Source organism: Mobula hypostoma, chromosome 2 (assembly GCF_963921235.1).
Source record: "Mobula hypostoma chromosome 2, sMobHyp1.1, whole genome shotgun sequence".
In the NCBI taxonomy this organism is placed as follows: domain Eukaryota; kingdom Metazoa; phylum Chordata; class Chondrichthyes; order Myliobatiformes; family Myliobatidae; genus Mobula; species Mobula hypostoma.
The window spans coordinates 101337006-101353729 of NC_086098.1; the positions used below are offsets into that span (position 1 = coordinate 101337006).

Below are 16724 nucleotides of genomic sequence, written 5' to 3' on the forward strand. Positions count from 1 at the left end.
AATTGTTCTGCATGAGTCATAAACTTTACATACGACAGAGCACAGATTAAGGCATGGACCCAAGAAATAAGTGAAGTACTAATTAAGGGATTACTGCATAGATACCAATGTTGATTGCTGGATATGCGTTTCTGCTTTATAGTAGATCTGATACAATACATTGGAAAAACACTCAGATTATGGATGGAATTTATCCGGAGTTTAGACATGTAGGCTACTCAGAGCCATTTTATATCACAACAGATAGGGTTCTGAGATGTTCAACTAAAATCTGCAATATCTTCCAGTCCGACTGGAATGAAGTGACATTTCATTCAATGTGTATCTGCTCAGGCCTTAGAACTGCTGTCTCAAATTTTGGAGAGTAGCTACATTGAAACTAATAGAGAGTAGCTACATTGAAACTAATATTCCAAACTTGTTATCAGAGACTCACCACACTTCTACATTCTATGTTGTTCATAGCTTTCTCCAAAGGAACCAAAGAAAATCATTTAAACTGCCTTGAATTTGTTACTTATGAATTAATCACTGTAAAATACCCTATAAATCTTATATCTGTTACCAGAAGTTCAAGTAAATGATTACTGAGTTACAGTTAATGCTTAGCTGGTCCCATCTTTCCATGGAGAAATCAAGTTTATTTAAGATTATTGTAATTCCATCATATGAATATTTTAAATGGTAAGGGATTAGAATTTTTTTAATCTTAATTTTGTTTCAGCATCAACAATTTTTTTTGTATGCTCCAGCTTATTTGGCACTCAACGTAATCTTTAAAAAACTGCAAATTCAAACTAATGTTTTTGCTCTCCCTTAATTCTGTCTAAGTTCTTCATTGTGATTGGCTGCCCAGCCAGCTTGATAATACCACAGCTGCTGGATGCCAGGGATTCTGTGGAACTCATGCTGACCTAAGCAAAAATTGGAAAGGATGTCTCATTGCAGCATTGACAAATCTTAGTGGTTAGCTTTATCCAGCAGACATCAATTGAAAAGCTAATACGTTCTTTTTGCAATATTTTAGCATTTATATTTTCTTAGGTTTGAACCAATAGAACTAAAGGTTGTTGATCAACTGGTTACATACGAATATATCACCTTACCTAATTCACAGATCGTTATGAACCTGATATATAAACATGAATATACAAGCTATTTTCCTTTCTCTCTTTTCATTAGACTTTCTTCTTCCTTGTATTTTGTTTACAGAAGGAAAGTACCTGTTAAATGATTTTTTTTATTAAAATCAATCTAAATGTATTGAAAAATCTAAATTTAGTGCACTGGGGTGAAATTAAAATGTAGTGCCCCTCCTATTTCTTTAATGTCTTATCTCATTTGTCTATTACTAAAAGAGATTACGCACTGCAGATTACGTATTATATTATTTTATCACAATTCTTCCCTTCCTTCCAACTTCTGATAGAGAGTATTACAATGGTTTTAACATTTGGATTCTTAACTATTTTTGTCTCTTCATAAATTTTTATTTCTAGCATGTTTGTATTTTGGTTCAGAATTTATTCCATGTTAAAGAGAGAATTGTCATATTGCCATCATTATCTCAGCGTTTAACTTATTTCAGTGATGGGGTTACACGAACATTGTAGTATTTGTGCAACAGCAGGGGTTACAAAGTGCAAACTGTAATCCGGGAATTGAAAATTCACTTGCACAAAAACTCCTCCTTACACTAAAGCCAGACCTGCTTTCACCCTGTTGCCATCTGTGTGCTGGAAATGTTGCTGAAATAATTTATAAAGACAAAGAACAGAAACAGCTTAGGAAAAATGTCTGATATAAATTATTTTTGTAATGTAAAGATAATAATGAGATCATTCAGCATGTGGATTCAGTATATTTGAGTCTCCTGGGCTGTGTACTATAAGAAGAAATCTTTATCATTGTCCCAGTAACATTATCATGTTACCAAGTCCAAAGCACAGGAGCAAGTTCTTTGATAATGTAAATAATATCTAAAGAAAGTTTTACTGTAAGTGCTGTTCAAATTCAAGAGACCCTCACCTTATGAAGTTCGTAACAGAGCATTTGTAATTTAAATAATTTTGGGGAAAATGGGAGTTCTTTTCACTTTGGATAGAAACTTCTCTATGTTTGACTGCTTTGCTAGGTTAAGTTTTAGTTGAGGATAGCCAAGGCATAGAAATTATATTATCTGTATTAACCTATGAATAATTAATCGGATGATATTTGACTTCAATTAATCTGTTTCCAGTGACAAAGAAAGACATACCCTATTGAAAATGAATCAAGCCATTGTACAACGCCATTATGCAGTAATAGTTCCAGGAATCTAAGTTAACTGATGAGGAATAGTCCTTGCTTAGCTTTCACGACTCCAACCTGAGTCAAGGAGTTATGAGGATAAAGGGCATTCCAGAGCATTATGCAAAATGTCCATGCTGATGCTCTAATACAGTCTGAAGTATTATGCCATATTTCAGTTAAGATCTTAAATCAAATTGCCATCCCGTGTGATACCATTCTGAAAGTTATTTATTCTATTCCAATCTTCCCTATCAATTAGAATTACTAAAAAATGATTATCTTAAATTACCACGTTACTTTCTGTATATCATCCTGAACCCGAAATGTTAATTCTATTTCTTATCCCACACATGATGTCCGATCTGCTAAGAGTTTGCAGCACTTTTTTATGTTTTTATTTTGGATTTTCAGAATCCACAGCATTATACAATATTTTAACATTGTATTGCTCCATTTTCCTTATTTCGAGTCAGACTGAGCTTGTGAAAAGTGCTGCAAACACTTTCCTGTTATTTCTTATAATTAACTTGGAGACAGGGGCTTGCTGTATGAATAAAAGCAACTTGTTTTTTCCTGACAAAGAGAAATTAATACCTAACATGTATACACAATACATGTGTAAGTATACATCCTTATTTATACAGCATGCATACACAAGAAACAATGACAGAGTGTCTTTTACAAGAGAAAAAATATTTCAAATTGTGAAAATAAATAACTATAGTTTTTGTGGAAAATATTCTGTAAAGCTATATTTATTTGAAAATATGTAAAGCTGTTGCTATTTATGCTACAAATATGCCACTAAATCCTTGGCAATCAGTCATTTTTTTTTTACGTTTGACCTAGGACAAAGTAGTTTTGGCTGACCCTGCATGTACCAGATTTAAAAGGCAATACACAAGGTATTAAATGCTCCACTGGAGCTGACCAAATCACTTACTTCTGTGTGACAGCTAGTGTTACCATCATTGCAACAAAAAAAATCTATTTGCGGAAAGGTGTTCTTTAAATCCATTTAAGGTAAAGTTATCAAAATACGAAAAAAATATTTAACCTTCAACACAAGATCCCTACAACCAGAATTACACTGTGTTCAAGGTAAATATATTGCGATATGCAAGGTAATATGCTGGATGGGTGATTGTGCTTTCCATGTCAAACATGGTCTTTTGTCCCTGCTTTACTAGTCCTCTGCTACCGGAGATACTAATAATTCTGCACTGTTAAAAATGATGCTCATGGCAAAAATACAGGAGATTTTGGAGACATAGTGAAACATGGACTAAATATCAGTCTAACAAATCCTGGGGAACAGGGATTTTCATGAAGGAAAATGAGATTCCTAACACCTACCATTCACTTTTCACAAACTACTTTTATTTTATCCTATCTGGTTTGGGTAATTCTACAGATATTGACTGTGAAAGGACTGCACTTCCCTGATCTAATTCCATCATTCACAATTTCAACAAAATATATAGCAAAATTAAAATAAAAATCGGTTTTTCTTTTCCTGCAAGACATTAGTAATAGAATTAAATCCATGAGCAATGAGTTTTGTTATCAGTGCAAAGAAACCAGTGCTAAATAACAATAATGTAATTCTGCTGCATTTTAGAATGCACAATAGGATCTTGTAATGAAAAATATATTGACTTTACTGCTTAGATTTTGATGGATTACACCATACATTACAAAATGCCACCTGATTTTTTTTGTATGCAAAGTGTAATTTTTGTATTTTCCTCTAAACTACTCCTACAGAATCCGGGTTTTCTTTGCACAATATGGATTTTTTTTCCTAACACCAGAAGTTAAGCCTTGTGATTATTGTCTTACTTTCATTAAAAATAAATCTTGTTTATTAGAGTGCATCATTTAATTTTGTGACAAATAAGTCTCGACACACGCTGATTTCTTTTTATCTTCAGTTTCACAGACGAGAAAGGCGAAAGAGGGAATAACTTACCTAATTTATCCTCACAGAGATGGTGAATAAAAAATAAGCAGGTGCATATTCTGAACCAACTTAGATGACAGTTGCTGCTCATTACTTTAGGTGTTCGTATTGCCAGTAACATCCATTGAGTGGCGAGGCCACTGTGCTTTTCACCATTGCTTCAAGTATTGACCCTTCAGTTAATATTACAGGAGATATGTAGTCATGACTTTACTTCATTTTTGGCCTCTGCCATAAAACATACGCTGATCCATCTCTAATTTTTAATATGTAGTGGCATTTTTCTTTATTTTTCTCTAATAAGTTCTGTGTTACTTCACACTGAACACAGAAGCTACCCTGACATCCTCAGAATTATGGATATGAAGTACAACTAACCCATATGAAGCCTGCCATTCCTCCTATCATTCCTATCCAGACAATTACTTCAGATTTCAGATGGCATACCAGAAGAACCACGCACTAAGAAGTAGGAACATCAGTAGAAATAGGTCAGACAGCCCATTGAGTCTGCCCTGGCATTATATATAATGACCAACCTCTTAGTTAGAGTATACTCCTGCCTGCTTCTTGTATGCTCCAGCTCCCTTAGCATCCAAAACTCAATTGATTTAATTTTCAATGTACTACCTAAAAGAGGCACCCATGGCATAGTCTTCTAGGGTAGAGCCTTACAATAGTTAGGTAAAGTACTTTGGCAGCCCAGAACAGAAAATGAAAACAGTGGCAGAGATAAGTGCATAAGGAGCAAAATCTACTGAATTCTCCTTGTAATTATATGAAAGTACTAGACCATAATCAGATCCACCGAGAGAGCTGAAGAATGGCAATAGATATATTTTAAGCTCACTCTCCTAGTTCCTTGAACCACAACAGACTAAATTTTAGAAAAATGTGTGAACTCACCAATTGGCAGGACCTAATCATGGACACATTACCCGCAACGTTGCATCCAAGATTAAACCTGAATTGTTGTGGGGTGATAATTGCTAACAGAAATAGCAAACGTGTTCATTAAACCAGCATGAGGAAATATATTGTTTTTTTCTGTTTCTTCCTTCTTCGCTTTGATGAATGGCTCTTTAACAGCCTACCAATGAGAACAGCAGTATCAGCAGTGATTGTGCTGACATTTCTAAGTTAGGTTTACGCACATGGCCTTCACAGATTCACAAAGCTATCGAAATTTGTGACCCATCATGTCCATGTTGGGATTAAAAAGAGCTACTCAAGCTATTCCCATGTTCTATTTCTCTTTCCGTACAAATGTTACCTCAACAGCTCTATCAAGATATTTTTTAAATATGGGAGTGCTTCTACATCAACCACTTTTGAGGCAGTGAATTCTCAGGCCAAACCAGATTTTTAAAGATAACTGTATATCATCCCTCTTCATAGATTCTCTATTTCAGCCTTCACAACCATTTCCACATTCAGGGATCTCAGGGTATATACAAAACCTCTCTGTTCCTCTACAGTCCAGCACACTAGTAACGATTTTGCATTCCTTTGCATTATTAGCCTCCCACAGATGTACTATCTGATTTTCCTCTGAAATAAATTTCATATGTCACATTTTGCACAGCTAACCATTTCACTGATACTTTTCCGCAGCTAATTTAAATTATTCCCATGGCCCATTTCATGGTCTGCACTCTAAATGGCATAACTTTCTTCCTCACTTCACCAGCTTAGATTTTGTCATCTAGTATCTTAATCGTAACTCCTGCATTTATGTCCAAAGCACAATTAGCTGCCACAATATAATGAGGAATCTAGGACAGTAGAAGTCTGGGGCCATACAAACCACTCAACCTCCTCTCAGTCATCACATTTACCACTAGACCAGACTTTGAAATTACAGCTTAATTAGAAGGACTTTCATCTTAGGGTTTCCTTCTGAACAATTCAGACTTCTTTACCTGTAACTTTCCTTCTACTTTCAAAGTAACTAAGTAAACCAGCTTGATCTTAAATAATCTAGATGGAATTTACTTAAATTATATTAATAATATATATAAAATGCTACATTGCTAAACCATTTTGGATTTTCTCACCATCAAGATGATGACAGAACATGTTTTCAATACTACTGAAGGGGACTTGTATAGAGGTATTAATGACAAGACCTTGCTTGTGATAACCTAGCACTGACTATGAATTGGTGTTATTCTGTGCTGCTTATGGCATGAACGCTTGATTTTCCAAACAGTTTTGAGTCTAACTTAAATACTGTTTTCTGCCTTTTCATTCATGATTTCTGCCCAGCCCACTCATTCCATCCACATCTTCTGGTTGTCCCAGTCAGCAGAGACACAAAACCAGGGTCTCGTCTGACTTTAAAATTCAACAGCACAGGACGTGTTTCAGGGAGTTCCTCAGGGAGGTGTCAATGGCCCAACTACTTTCTGCTGCTTCACCAATCGCTTCCCTCCATCACAGGGTCAGGCAAGGCGGCATTTGCAGACACTGCTGCAGTGTTCAACTCCAATAATGGAACAGCACATGGCAGCAGCACTGAACTTTGACACCAGCACAAAAAAAAACAGCAATGCCTGGATATGCTCCAGGCTACAGTTGACAAGTGGCATCTGCTACAAAGTTCTGTGTGAAAAATTAATTGCAGAAGAGAGAGCCTAGTTGTCTTCACCTGACTTTCATTGCTATGCATGCCTGGCTGACAGTACCAAAAATGGTGTGCAAAAACATGGCATCAAACATCACGCATTTGCTTGTTACTGCCAGGTATAGCTTTCAAAGCATTCATGTTTCACATCCGTAGGTTGCTACTCAGAAGATGACTTTAACCCGAGGACATTAGGACCACAGCTGTAAGACTAGTGCAGAGATTGGCTACATTAGAGCAAATAGCTCAATTCCTGACCTTTCGGACCATCAACAGTCATCAATAACAACCACAATAATCTTCAAGATTTTCAGCAGTATTCATGGTCAAACATTGGACTGACATTCCTATCTGCATCTGACTTCCTTTTTCTTCAGAGTATTGGGACTGTACTGTGTAATATACCCCAATAGCATCCAATTATAGAAACAAGCTTACTTCTGCAGTGCCATCCCTGTCTGTATCTCTACAACAAGAAAGGACTAAAGCTTCAGTTTAAGGAACATCATTAATCATTATTTCAAATAAATGCATAAAAAGTTGAAGATATATGGCAGGCAAGGCAGCAACAGTGGACAGAGAAATAGAGTTCAACATTCAGATCAATGACGTTGTTAGTACTAGGATAAGAGAGAAATCAATCATGTTTTAAATGGCAGAGAATGAGAAGTGAAGAGAAGAGTGGAAATATCTGTGATGGGATTGGGACCAAGGAGGAATATATACCAAAAGTGATAGCAGCACTGGTTGAGAGAGGGCGGTAAAGGCTTGCTAATCACAGCTGATCTGTGTGAAGGAAATGTAAATAGATGGAGATGAATAGACTGAAGAGAGGAAAATAAATCAATAGTGGAACTATGAGATATAAAACACTGCCCCTTCTATTTAATACTTCTTCATTCAAATCAGCATTGACTAACAAGCCTTCACAACTATCTCTCAGCTGGCACAACCATCATTTTTTATTATTCAGTCCCTTTTGATCCTCAGCCAATCAGAGACATTCCCTTCTGTTTCCTCTCCACTTCCATCCTTCTTTGCAGGAATCTACTCTGGTCAACCATAGGTAGCCCATTTCTGTTGACTGTAGCTTATATAGAGAGATTGGTACAGAGTAAAAGGACTTTGAAGGTTAAGAAGCTGTGTCAGGTTGTACAGAACTCAGACTTTGCTCTGCTCTTAAAGTTGTGGTAATTAATATGCCACACTTAGATATCTGAAATCACCAGTCCTCCTCGGATACAGAAGGGGACAGGTAAGGGTGCTCCTGTAATATAGAATTGGATACATATTTGTGCCATTTTTAGATGTCAGTGGCCAGGTTGACTTGATGGCATTAGACAGCATTCATTTGGTATATTTGTCAGGCAAAGCCTGGACGTTATCCAGCTCCAGCAAAGAGCCTGGGCCGCCTTATTATTGAAGTAGTAGTGAATGGAGTGAATAATGTGGAAGCATCCTCAAAAAACTCACAATCGTGATGATGGAAGGAAGGCCATTGATGCAGCAGTTGAAAATGGCCGGGCTGAGGATACCTTCCTCAGAAACTCCCCGACACTTCCAGTGTTGTGATGAATGGCCTTCAACAACCTGGAAAATTTTCACTGTAACGAGTAGCCTCTGAGTGTCAGTGGAGAGTTTTCTGTAGAAAGTCCTCTACCTCAGTACAGCCAATGATACTTCTCACAAAGCCAAACAGTTTTAACAAAGGTCTACGGTGCTGCCTAAATATAAGAAAAAGCTCCTTTCACCCTCCCCCCGCCCTTTCTCTGGCAGTCAATGCATGAAAGAAATAAGTATTAGCATACTTTTCATTTCAGAACTGGCATTGTAAAATGACATTTGAATTTGTTCCTACACTACTCCGTATTCTACTTAGCCATACCGAGTAGGAAGATCCATTTCTGTGTAAGTTAGCTCAGCGCAACCAGAAGGGGCAATGACACTCCAACTGGCCTCTGTTTTTCTGCATCAGAAAAAGGGAAAAATTAGCTCAAATTTGCACTTTGCAATGACAAACAAATACGCTTGCTGAAATCCCTGGTCAAGTAATTTGCCAACACACAGAGACTAGACTTACGTGTGAAGAAATTTAACACCACGTGGGGAGCACATTTTTAATGAGAAAACAACATGGAAGACGATGTCATGGACAATAACTATGGAAAATATTGAGACACAAGAGACTGGAGATGGTGGGATCTGGAGAAACAAACAACCTGCTGGAGGAGCTCAGTGAGGTGAGCAGCATCTGTACCCCAATGCAGGGTTTTGGCTCAAAATGTCAACAGTTCCCTTCCCCCACAGATGTTGCTCATTGTGTTAAATTCCCCCGGCAGATTGTTAGGGACTATGCAAAAATTAATGGACCAGAATGGAAACGGTTAAGCAGAATTGCAGCCAATCTCTTACTTGTATCTTTAACAGTTGGCCGATCTGGTGATTTTAAGATTGCAATAGTTTATTAGAAGCAATTCTAAATCTTAAATTTTACTTGTCCAACAGGATAACATAATCTTTAAGTGCTGATGTCTTAAAATAAATAATCAAATCTTAATTACAATTTTGCAATTGTGAGTTTGGAAATGTTTAACTATTGGTCTGTGAATGAGTGAATGAAAATAAATGAAATCTATGGTTAGGATACGATAAAAATATTGAGGGGAAAAGTAAGTGGGTTTTGTCTCTTCAATGAAACCTTCTGCTACAGGATGGGCAGCAAGCTTGGATACTGACGGATTCTCATGAATGAATAGCAACAGATTTATGGTTAGCAGTTTCACATGGTTGAACAACAATTGACTCTAGAATGAATGTGCTGTGTGATAAGCAAACTGGTCCATACTGTTACAAATTGCAAGGGTACCAGACTGTTAATTCAGCAAGAAAAATCCATTTGGTCAAACATGACATCTTTTCTTCCAGCACTAAAGTCTGGGGACAAAGGTGCTTTGCTGCTGAAGCAAGATGTTGAGTGACACCTAATGGTGATAAGGAAGGGTATAAAGAGAGAAAAGATCTGCCCTGTTGTGAATTATCAACAGAAGGAAGAAAACTTGGGTGATGTGGCTTCTGTGACAAAAGTAATCACTTTGTTCTGATTCCTATCTTTGTCTGCTCTTGTACTGCAAAGTGAATATTGCCACGATACAGGAATATATGAGTCTTATCAAAAATAAAAATGGAATATGGATATATATTTGATTCAATAGGCAAGAAGTAAAACTATGCTTAATTACTAAACAAAATCCAACCGTGCAGAAAACTCCAAGCTGGAAGGAATAAAGCCAAGAATTTCCTCAGCAACTCTTGCTTCCCCAAAAATGCAGTGAAAATCATGCTTAGTCATTCAAATAGCATGTCCGTGAGATAAAATTTCCAGGCCAAAAATCTCCAAATAGACATTTTCCAGCCTGAACATTGCAATGAGGGAAATTAGGACGTGATCAGGAAATATCATATTTGGTATTCAAAATGCAGGATTACAGGAAGCAGTAGGATGTCCACAGGTTTTAAATCCAGCACAAAAGACCTAAATTTATTCAATGGTTCTCACACCTTTAAGATGCAGTGTTTCATAGGCAACTTCATTTGAAATCACAGTCTTCTTGTAAGCAAATTTGGTGGCTAATTGATCCCTTATAAATTGAAATGAAATAAATAGCCAGGCAAATCTTTAGCGCTGGTTATTGGATGAATTATCAAATGTACCATGAAATCTCTTATAAATGAAGCAAGCAGATACAAATGTCTTATTGATAGGCAGCATTTTTCCACCCCAACACTACTGGTCTGGCTTTAGGTTATGGGTCAGATTGGGTGGGGCTTAATCACAAAACCTATGAATATCATATCACAAAACTATGATGATGCCAGAACAATATCATGGACAAGGAACATAAGAGCAAACATGGAGGTACAGAGTATTTTGATCAAACAACAAGTATTTGCTTGTAACTTTTTCTAGAATTGTGAAAAAAAATAAGAATTTCTTTTTGAAGGTCTTAGAAACATTTTTCTCATCAATCATGATATTTACTGGAGTTGCGGCCCCAAGCAAGAGATTGGTTAATTCAGTGACCATCTTAGCAGAATGTGACACTGTCCCACTGTTTATAAAAGCCAGGGCATGTTCTTAGCAGAGTTGGAGGTCCATTCACACAAGAAGATGGACAGGTCTGCAGTGCATAAGCAATAGTGTTTTAGCGACTGTAAACAAAGCAGCTAATGGAATGACCATTGAGTGCAATAGCACAATCATTGAATAAGCTTTGATTTGATTGATCAGACAGTACAGTCAGACACATACAGGTCAGCCTTTAAAAACTTCGTACAATTGTAAAGAAAGGAGGGAAGACGATTATTCCTTCAAGAGGAGGAAACTGAATGTCCATAAGCCAGTCCTCATTGGCGGATCAGAGATGGAGAGGGTCAGCAACATTAAATTCCCTGGTGTTATCATTTCGGAGGATCTGTCCTGGATGCAGCACGCAACAACAGCATGGCAGTGCCTCCACTTTCTTAGAAGTTTGCGAATAATTGGAATGTCATCTAAAACTTTGATGAACTTCTATAGATGCGTGGTGGAGAGTCAACTGAATGGTTGCAGCATGGCGGGGTATGGAAGCACCAATACCCTTGTACGGAAAAGCCTACAAAAAGTAGTGGATATGATCCAGGTCATCGCAGGTAAAGTCTACCCCACATCTACATGGATCATTGTCAGAGGAAAAGCAGCATCCATCAAAGGCCCCCACCATCCAGGCGTGCTCTCTTCTCACTGCTGCCATCAAGAAGGTGGTACAGGAGACTCAGGACCCACACCACCAGGATCAGTAGCAGTTGTTAGCCCTCACTCATCAGGCTCTTGAACCAGTGGGGATCACTTCACTGACCTTCACTCACTCCAGCAATGAAATGTTCCCACAACCAATGGACTCACTTTCAGGGACTCTTCAGCTCATTTTTTGCACAGTTTCTTGGGTTTTTTTTTGCACATCGGTTGTTTGTCCATCCTGTTGGTGCAGTCTTTCATTCATTCTATTGTGTTTCTTGTATTCACTATGACTGACTGCAAGAAAACAAATCTCAGGGTTGTGTATGGTGACATATGTACTTTGATAATAAATTTACTTTGAACTTTGAACCTAGCTTGACAAATTACTGAAGTCAAGGGCAATTTTCTTTCTCTTTTCTATTTTCAATATGGTCAATGAACATAATATGAAATGAAGTAAAGTGACGTCCCTGCGGGAAACATTCCCGTTGCAATTTCCTTCATAAATCATGTGGTTTATTCATCAACTGAGTATTTGAGTGCTAAGCGTGTATTACTATGGACAGGGTGGGACACTGAGATATGGTCCAGGAACAGCAAAGATCTTCTGCCATCCTGACTAATTACCCATTGTTCATTTGAGCATAGACAAGGGTCACCTGAGAGGTACCCAACAGGCAGGAGGTCTCACATTCAAATTTAACCCTGTCTGGGTGTGGCAAGCATACATGCACATTTCAAGGATCACAAGAGGGAGATCAGGAGCTGTTATATTCTTACATTATTTCAAGCCTTGGCAAGACAGGACTTGAACAATGTACATGAACTTACAGGGAAAATAATGATAATGGTGAAAACAGCTGCCAGTTACATAAGTACATATCGTAAGCCTCAATGCAGCTAGATTCAGAGTCCAGTGGTTCATAGTTTTCTTTTCCTTGTCTTAAGATGTTCCACAATATTGGTCCAAATAAATTCATTATTGCAATGTGTTACCATCATTTGTCATTTGTTGGAGGAGGGTCTTGAGCTCTATTGACAGATGATCAGGTGAAGTAAATAAAGGTTCCACAATATGCTCTATTCAAGTGCACTAAACACACACAAAAAACTACTGAGAACTCTGAGTGTCTTAGAAATTAGTCTTTCTCATATAGCTTTGAAGTTTCTAATTCAATCCAGTTTGAACACTGCATGGAGTGCGTGATAGACCACTGAGGAAATCATCTCTCACATCTTCAAAGAAATTCAGTGACCCATTTTAATTCCAATGTGGTTCAAAGATCAAGTAAATTTATTATCTAAATATATGCCAGTAAAGCAAAAGGGAAGGGAGCCTACATCACAAACTATTTTGGTTCCATTTTAATTACTTATTAATATATTTCAGTATTTTAGCTAATTTTATTTATTCATTATTTTTAACACTTTAAAAATATTTGAATTTGAATTTTTAATTATACTTTTAAAATATCTCTGAATGCCACCAACATTTGAAAAAAACTATGGTCCAGAAGCAGGGTTTCCTCAGCAAAATACTGGATGTTGGAAGCTTAAGGCCAACTAGAGGGGTTCCCATTGTCTGTCAGGGAAAGAGATAATCTTAGCCCTAATGCATATGCAGTAGATACCTTAATGCAATATTAATTTTCAAATTTTGTATTATTTCTGCTCAGATGCCTTATTATCCTTTACATTTCCCTGCTTTTCACAGCAAATTGTAGGGACAGCTTCTTCCACTCTTTCCTAAATAGACATCGAACTCATGAACACTAACTCACTTTTTAAAAAAAAATATATCAATTCTGTTTTTTCACTATTTTTAATCTATTCAATCTACATATATAGGTACGGTAATTGATTTACTTGGAAATTACTTATTTTTTTCTTTCTATATTATCATGTGTTGCATTGTACAGCTGCTGCTAAGTTAACAAATTTCATGACACATGCCGGTGATGATAAACCTGATTCTCATACTGATTCAAATTTACCCTGTACTTCCTACTTTCTGAGAGAGCCCTGCCTAATTTTTGGCAAGAACACAATTACATAAATGTTACAATAGTGAAACAATCTTCAGCCTGCCTATGTTCAATGTAATACTTGAAATAGTTGAGACAATTAGTAATGTGACATTTAGCCAAATAAATACATGATGAGCAGAGGCGAGGGTAATATGCTGAACGAGTAAGGTGGCGTGCACCTACTTTCCAATAAGCTGTTCACTACTGCCTAGCTTGGGTTTCATCAGAACCATTCAACTTATCTCCAGGGTTTAGCATTGCCTTAAGGAAATATGGGTGAGATCTGAACTCTGGTGGCAAATTATAGCATTTGACCAAATGTGGCTTCAAGGAGCCCAGGTAAAACTGGAGTCTTCAGACATCACGTGGGGGGAAAACACTCCAATTGTTGGGAGTCATATCTTGCACAAAGGAAGGTGGCTGTAGTGAATCATTCCAACTCCAGAACAACACTCAAGGAGTACCTCATGGTAGTGTCCTATGCCCAACCATCTTCAGCTGCTTCATCAATAATCTTCCTTCCATTATAAGGTTGAGGTGGGGATATTTGCTAATGACTGCATAATGTACAATTTCATTGGCAATTCCTGAGCAAATGAAGCAGAACATGCCTCCAGGCAGCAAGTCCTAGACAACATTCGGATATGGGTGGATAAGTGGCAAGTAACATGCATGCCACAAAAGTACTAGGCAAAGAATGTCTCAAAGAAGAGAGCATTTATTCCTCTACCTTCATATTCAAATGGATTTATCATCAGCAAGTACACCCACCCCAGCATCAACACATCCGAGGCCACCAAGGACCAGAAGCTCAGCCAGATCAGCCACACAAACACTGATGCCACCAGAACAGATCAGAGGCTTGGCATTCTGTATCACTTCCTGTATTTTTTATATAATTGTAAGGTGAAATTGTAAGTGGGCTGATGATACTAAGGAAGGTTGCCAAAGAATATAGCAGGATGTAAACCAGATGGAAATATGGGCAGATGGAGTTCAATCTGGATAAGCATGAGGAATTGCACGAGGACAATAGACAATAGGTGCAGGAGTAGGCCATTCGGCCGCTCGAGCCAGCACCGCCATTCACTGTGATCATGGCTGATCATCCACGATCAGTACCCCGTTCCTGCCTTCTCCCCATATCCCTTGACTCCACTATCATTAAGAGCCCTATCTAACTCTTTCTTGAAAGCATACAGAGAATTGGCCTCCACTGCCTTCTGAGGCAGAGCATTCCACAGATCCACAACTCTCTGGGTGAAAAAGTTTTTCCTCAACTCCATTCGAAATGGCCTACCCTTTATTCTTAAACTGTGCCCTCTGGTTCTGGACTCCCCCAACATCCAGAACATGTTTCCTGCCTCTAGCACGTCCAATCCCTTAATAATCTTACATGTTTCAATCAGATCCCCTCTCATCCTTCTAAATTCCAGTGTATACAAGCCCAGTCGCTCCAATCTTTCAGCATATGACAGTCCCGCCATCCCGGGAATTAACCTTGTGAACCTCTGCTGCACTCCCTCAATACCAAGAATGTCCTTCCTCAAATTTGGAGACTAAAACTGTATACAATACTCCAGGTATGGTCTCACCAGGGCCGTATACAGCTGCAGAAGGACCTCTTTGCTCCTATACTCAACTCCCCTTGTTATGAAGGCCAGCATGCCATTAACTTTCTTCACTGCCTGCTGTACTTGCATGCTTGCTTTCAGTGACTGATGTACAAGAACACCTAGATCTCATTGTGCTTCCCCTTTTCCTAACTTGACTCCATTTAGATAATAATCTGCCTTCCTGTTCTTGCCACCAAAGTGAATAACCTCACATTTATCCACATTAAACTGCATCTGCCATACATCTGCCCACTCACCCAACCTGTCCAAGTCACCCTGCATTCTCATAACATCCTCCTCACATTTCACACTGTCACCCAGTTTAGTGTCATCTGCAAATTTGCTAATGTTACTTTTAATTCCTTCATCTAAATCATTAATGTATATTGTAAATAGCTGCGGTCCCAGCACCGAGCCTTGCGGTACCCCACTAGTCACCGCCTGCAATTCTGAAAAGGACCTGTTAATCCCTACTCTTTGTTTCCTGTCTGCTAACCAATTTTCTATCCATGTTAGTATCCTACCCCCAATACCATGTGCTCTAATTTTGCTCATTAATCTCCTATGTGGGACCTTATCAAAGGCTTTCTGAAAGACAAACTGGACAAGCATGAGGAAATTAATGAAGGAAGCTCTTTTTTTACAAAGAGTAGTAGGAGCTTGGAACATTACACTAAGGAAAGTAGTGGAAGCAGATACACAGATACATTGACAAACAAGACAAAATCTGGAGATGCTGAAAATCCAAAGCAACACACACAAAATGCTGGAGGAACTCAGCAGGTCAGGCAGCATCTGTGGAAACTTACAGTCAACGTTTCAGGCCGAGAGTCCTAATGAAGGTTCTTGGCCTGAAACGTCAACAGTACTCCTTTCCATAGATGCCGCCTGGCCTGCTGAGTTCCTCCAGCATTTTGTGTGTGAATCAGATATGCGCACAACATTTAAGAGGCACTTGGATAGGCACTTGATCAAGCAGGGAATGGGGTGATATTGACTATGTTCATGCAAATGGATTAGTTTAAATTGACATCATGAGTGTCATGGATCTCAAGAGCCAACGAGACTGTTCCTGTGTTGTGCTGCTCTATTTTGTACATTCTTCCCTCCATAAGCAGCATATTGGCTTTACTAGCTACAGGATACCCTGAAGTTTCTCATCTTAGATCCTTCAGAAATACATCCCAGAACTGCTACCCTTACAGGCAGCACATGTAATACAGGCTCCTTACCAGTTTAAACAAGTTTGAATTCAAACAGCTTCCTGACTTGGAAGTACACTCCTTGCTGGTGAAGTACTTTCACCGACCGACGACAGCACCGACAGGAGGCCACTAACCACTATTTTCTGAAGGTAGCTATGGAAGGAGCAATAAGTGTTGCTCTTACACCAATGCCCACATTCTGAAAATATATAATATAA

The 16724-nt window shown here is 38.2% G+C and overlaps 1 protein-coding gene across 6 annotated transcripts in view; it reads right to left on the reverse strand.

The window, feature by feature from the left end:
* The window catches only part of LOC134342318 (glutamate receptor ionotropic, kainate 2), a 534599-nt gene that overhangs the window by 92735 nt on the left and 425140 nt on the right, over positions 1 to 16724 (reverse strand). For 5 of the 6 annotated variants that reach the window (XM_063040301.1, XM_063040302.1, XM_063040303.1 and 2 more), the window contains exon 13: positions 8767 to 8847. The exons of the other annotated variant lie outside the window; for it this stretch is intronic. In XM_063040301.1, the coding sequence (XP_062896371.1) occupies positions 8767 to 8847 (81 nt within the window). The remainder of the gene's footprint in view (positions 1 to 8766; positions 8848 to 16724) is intronic. 6 annotated transcript variants of the gene reach the window in all.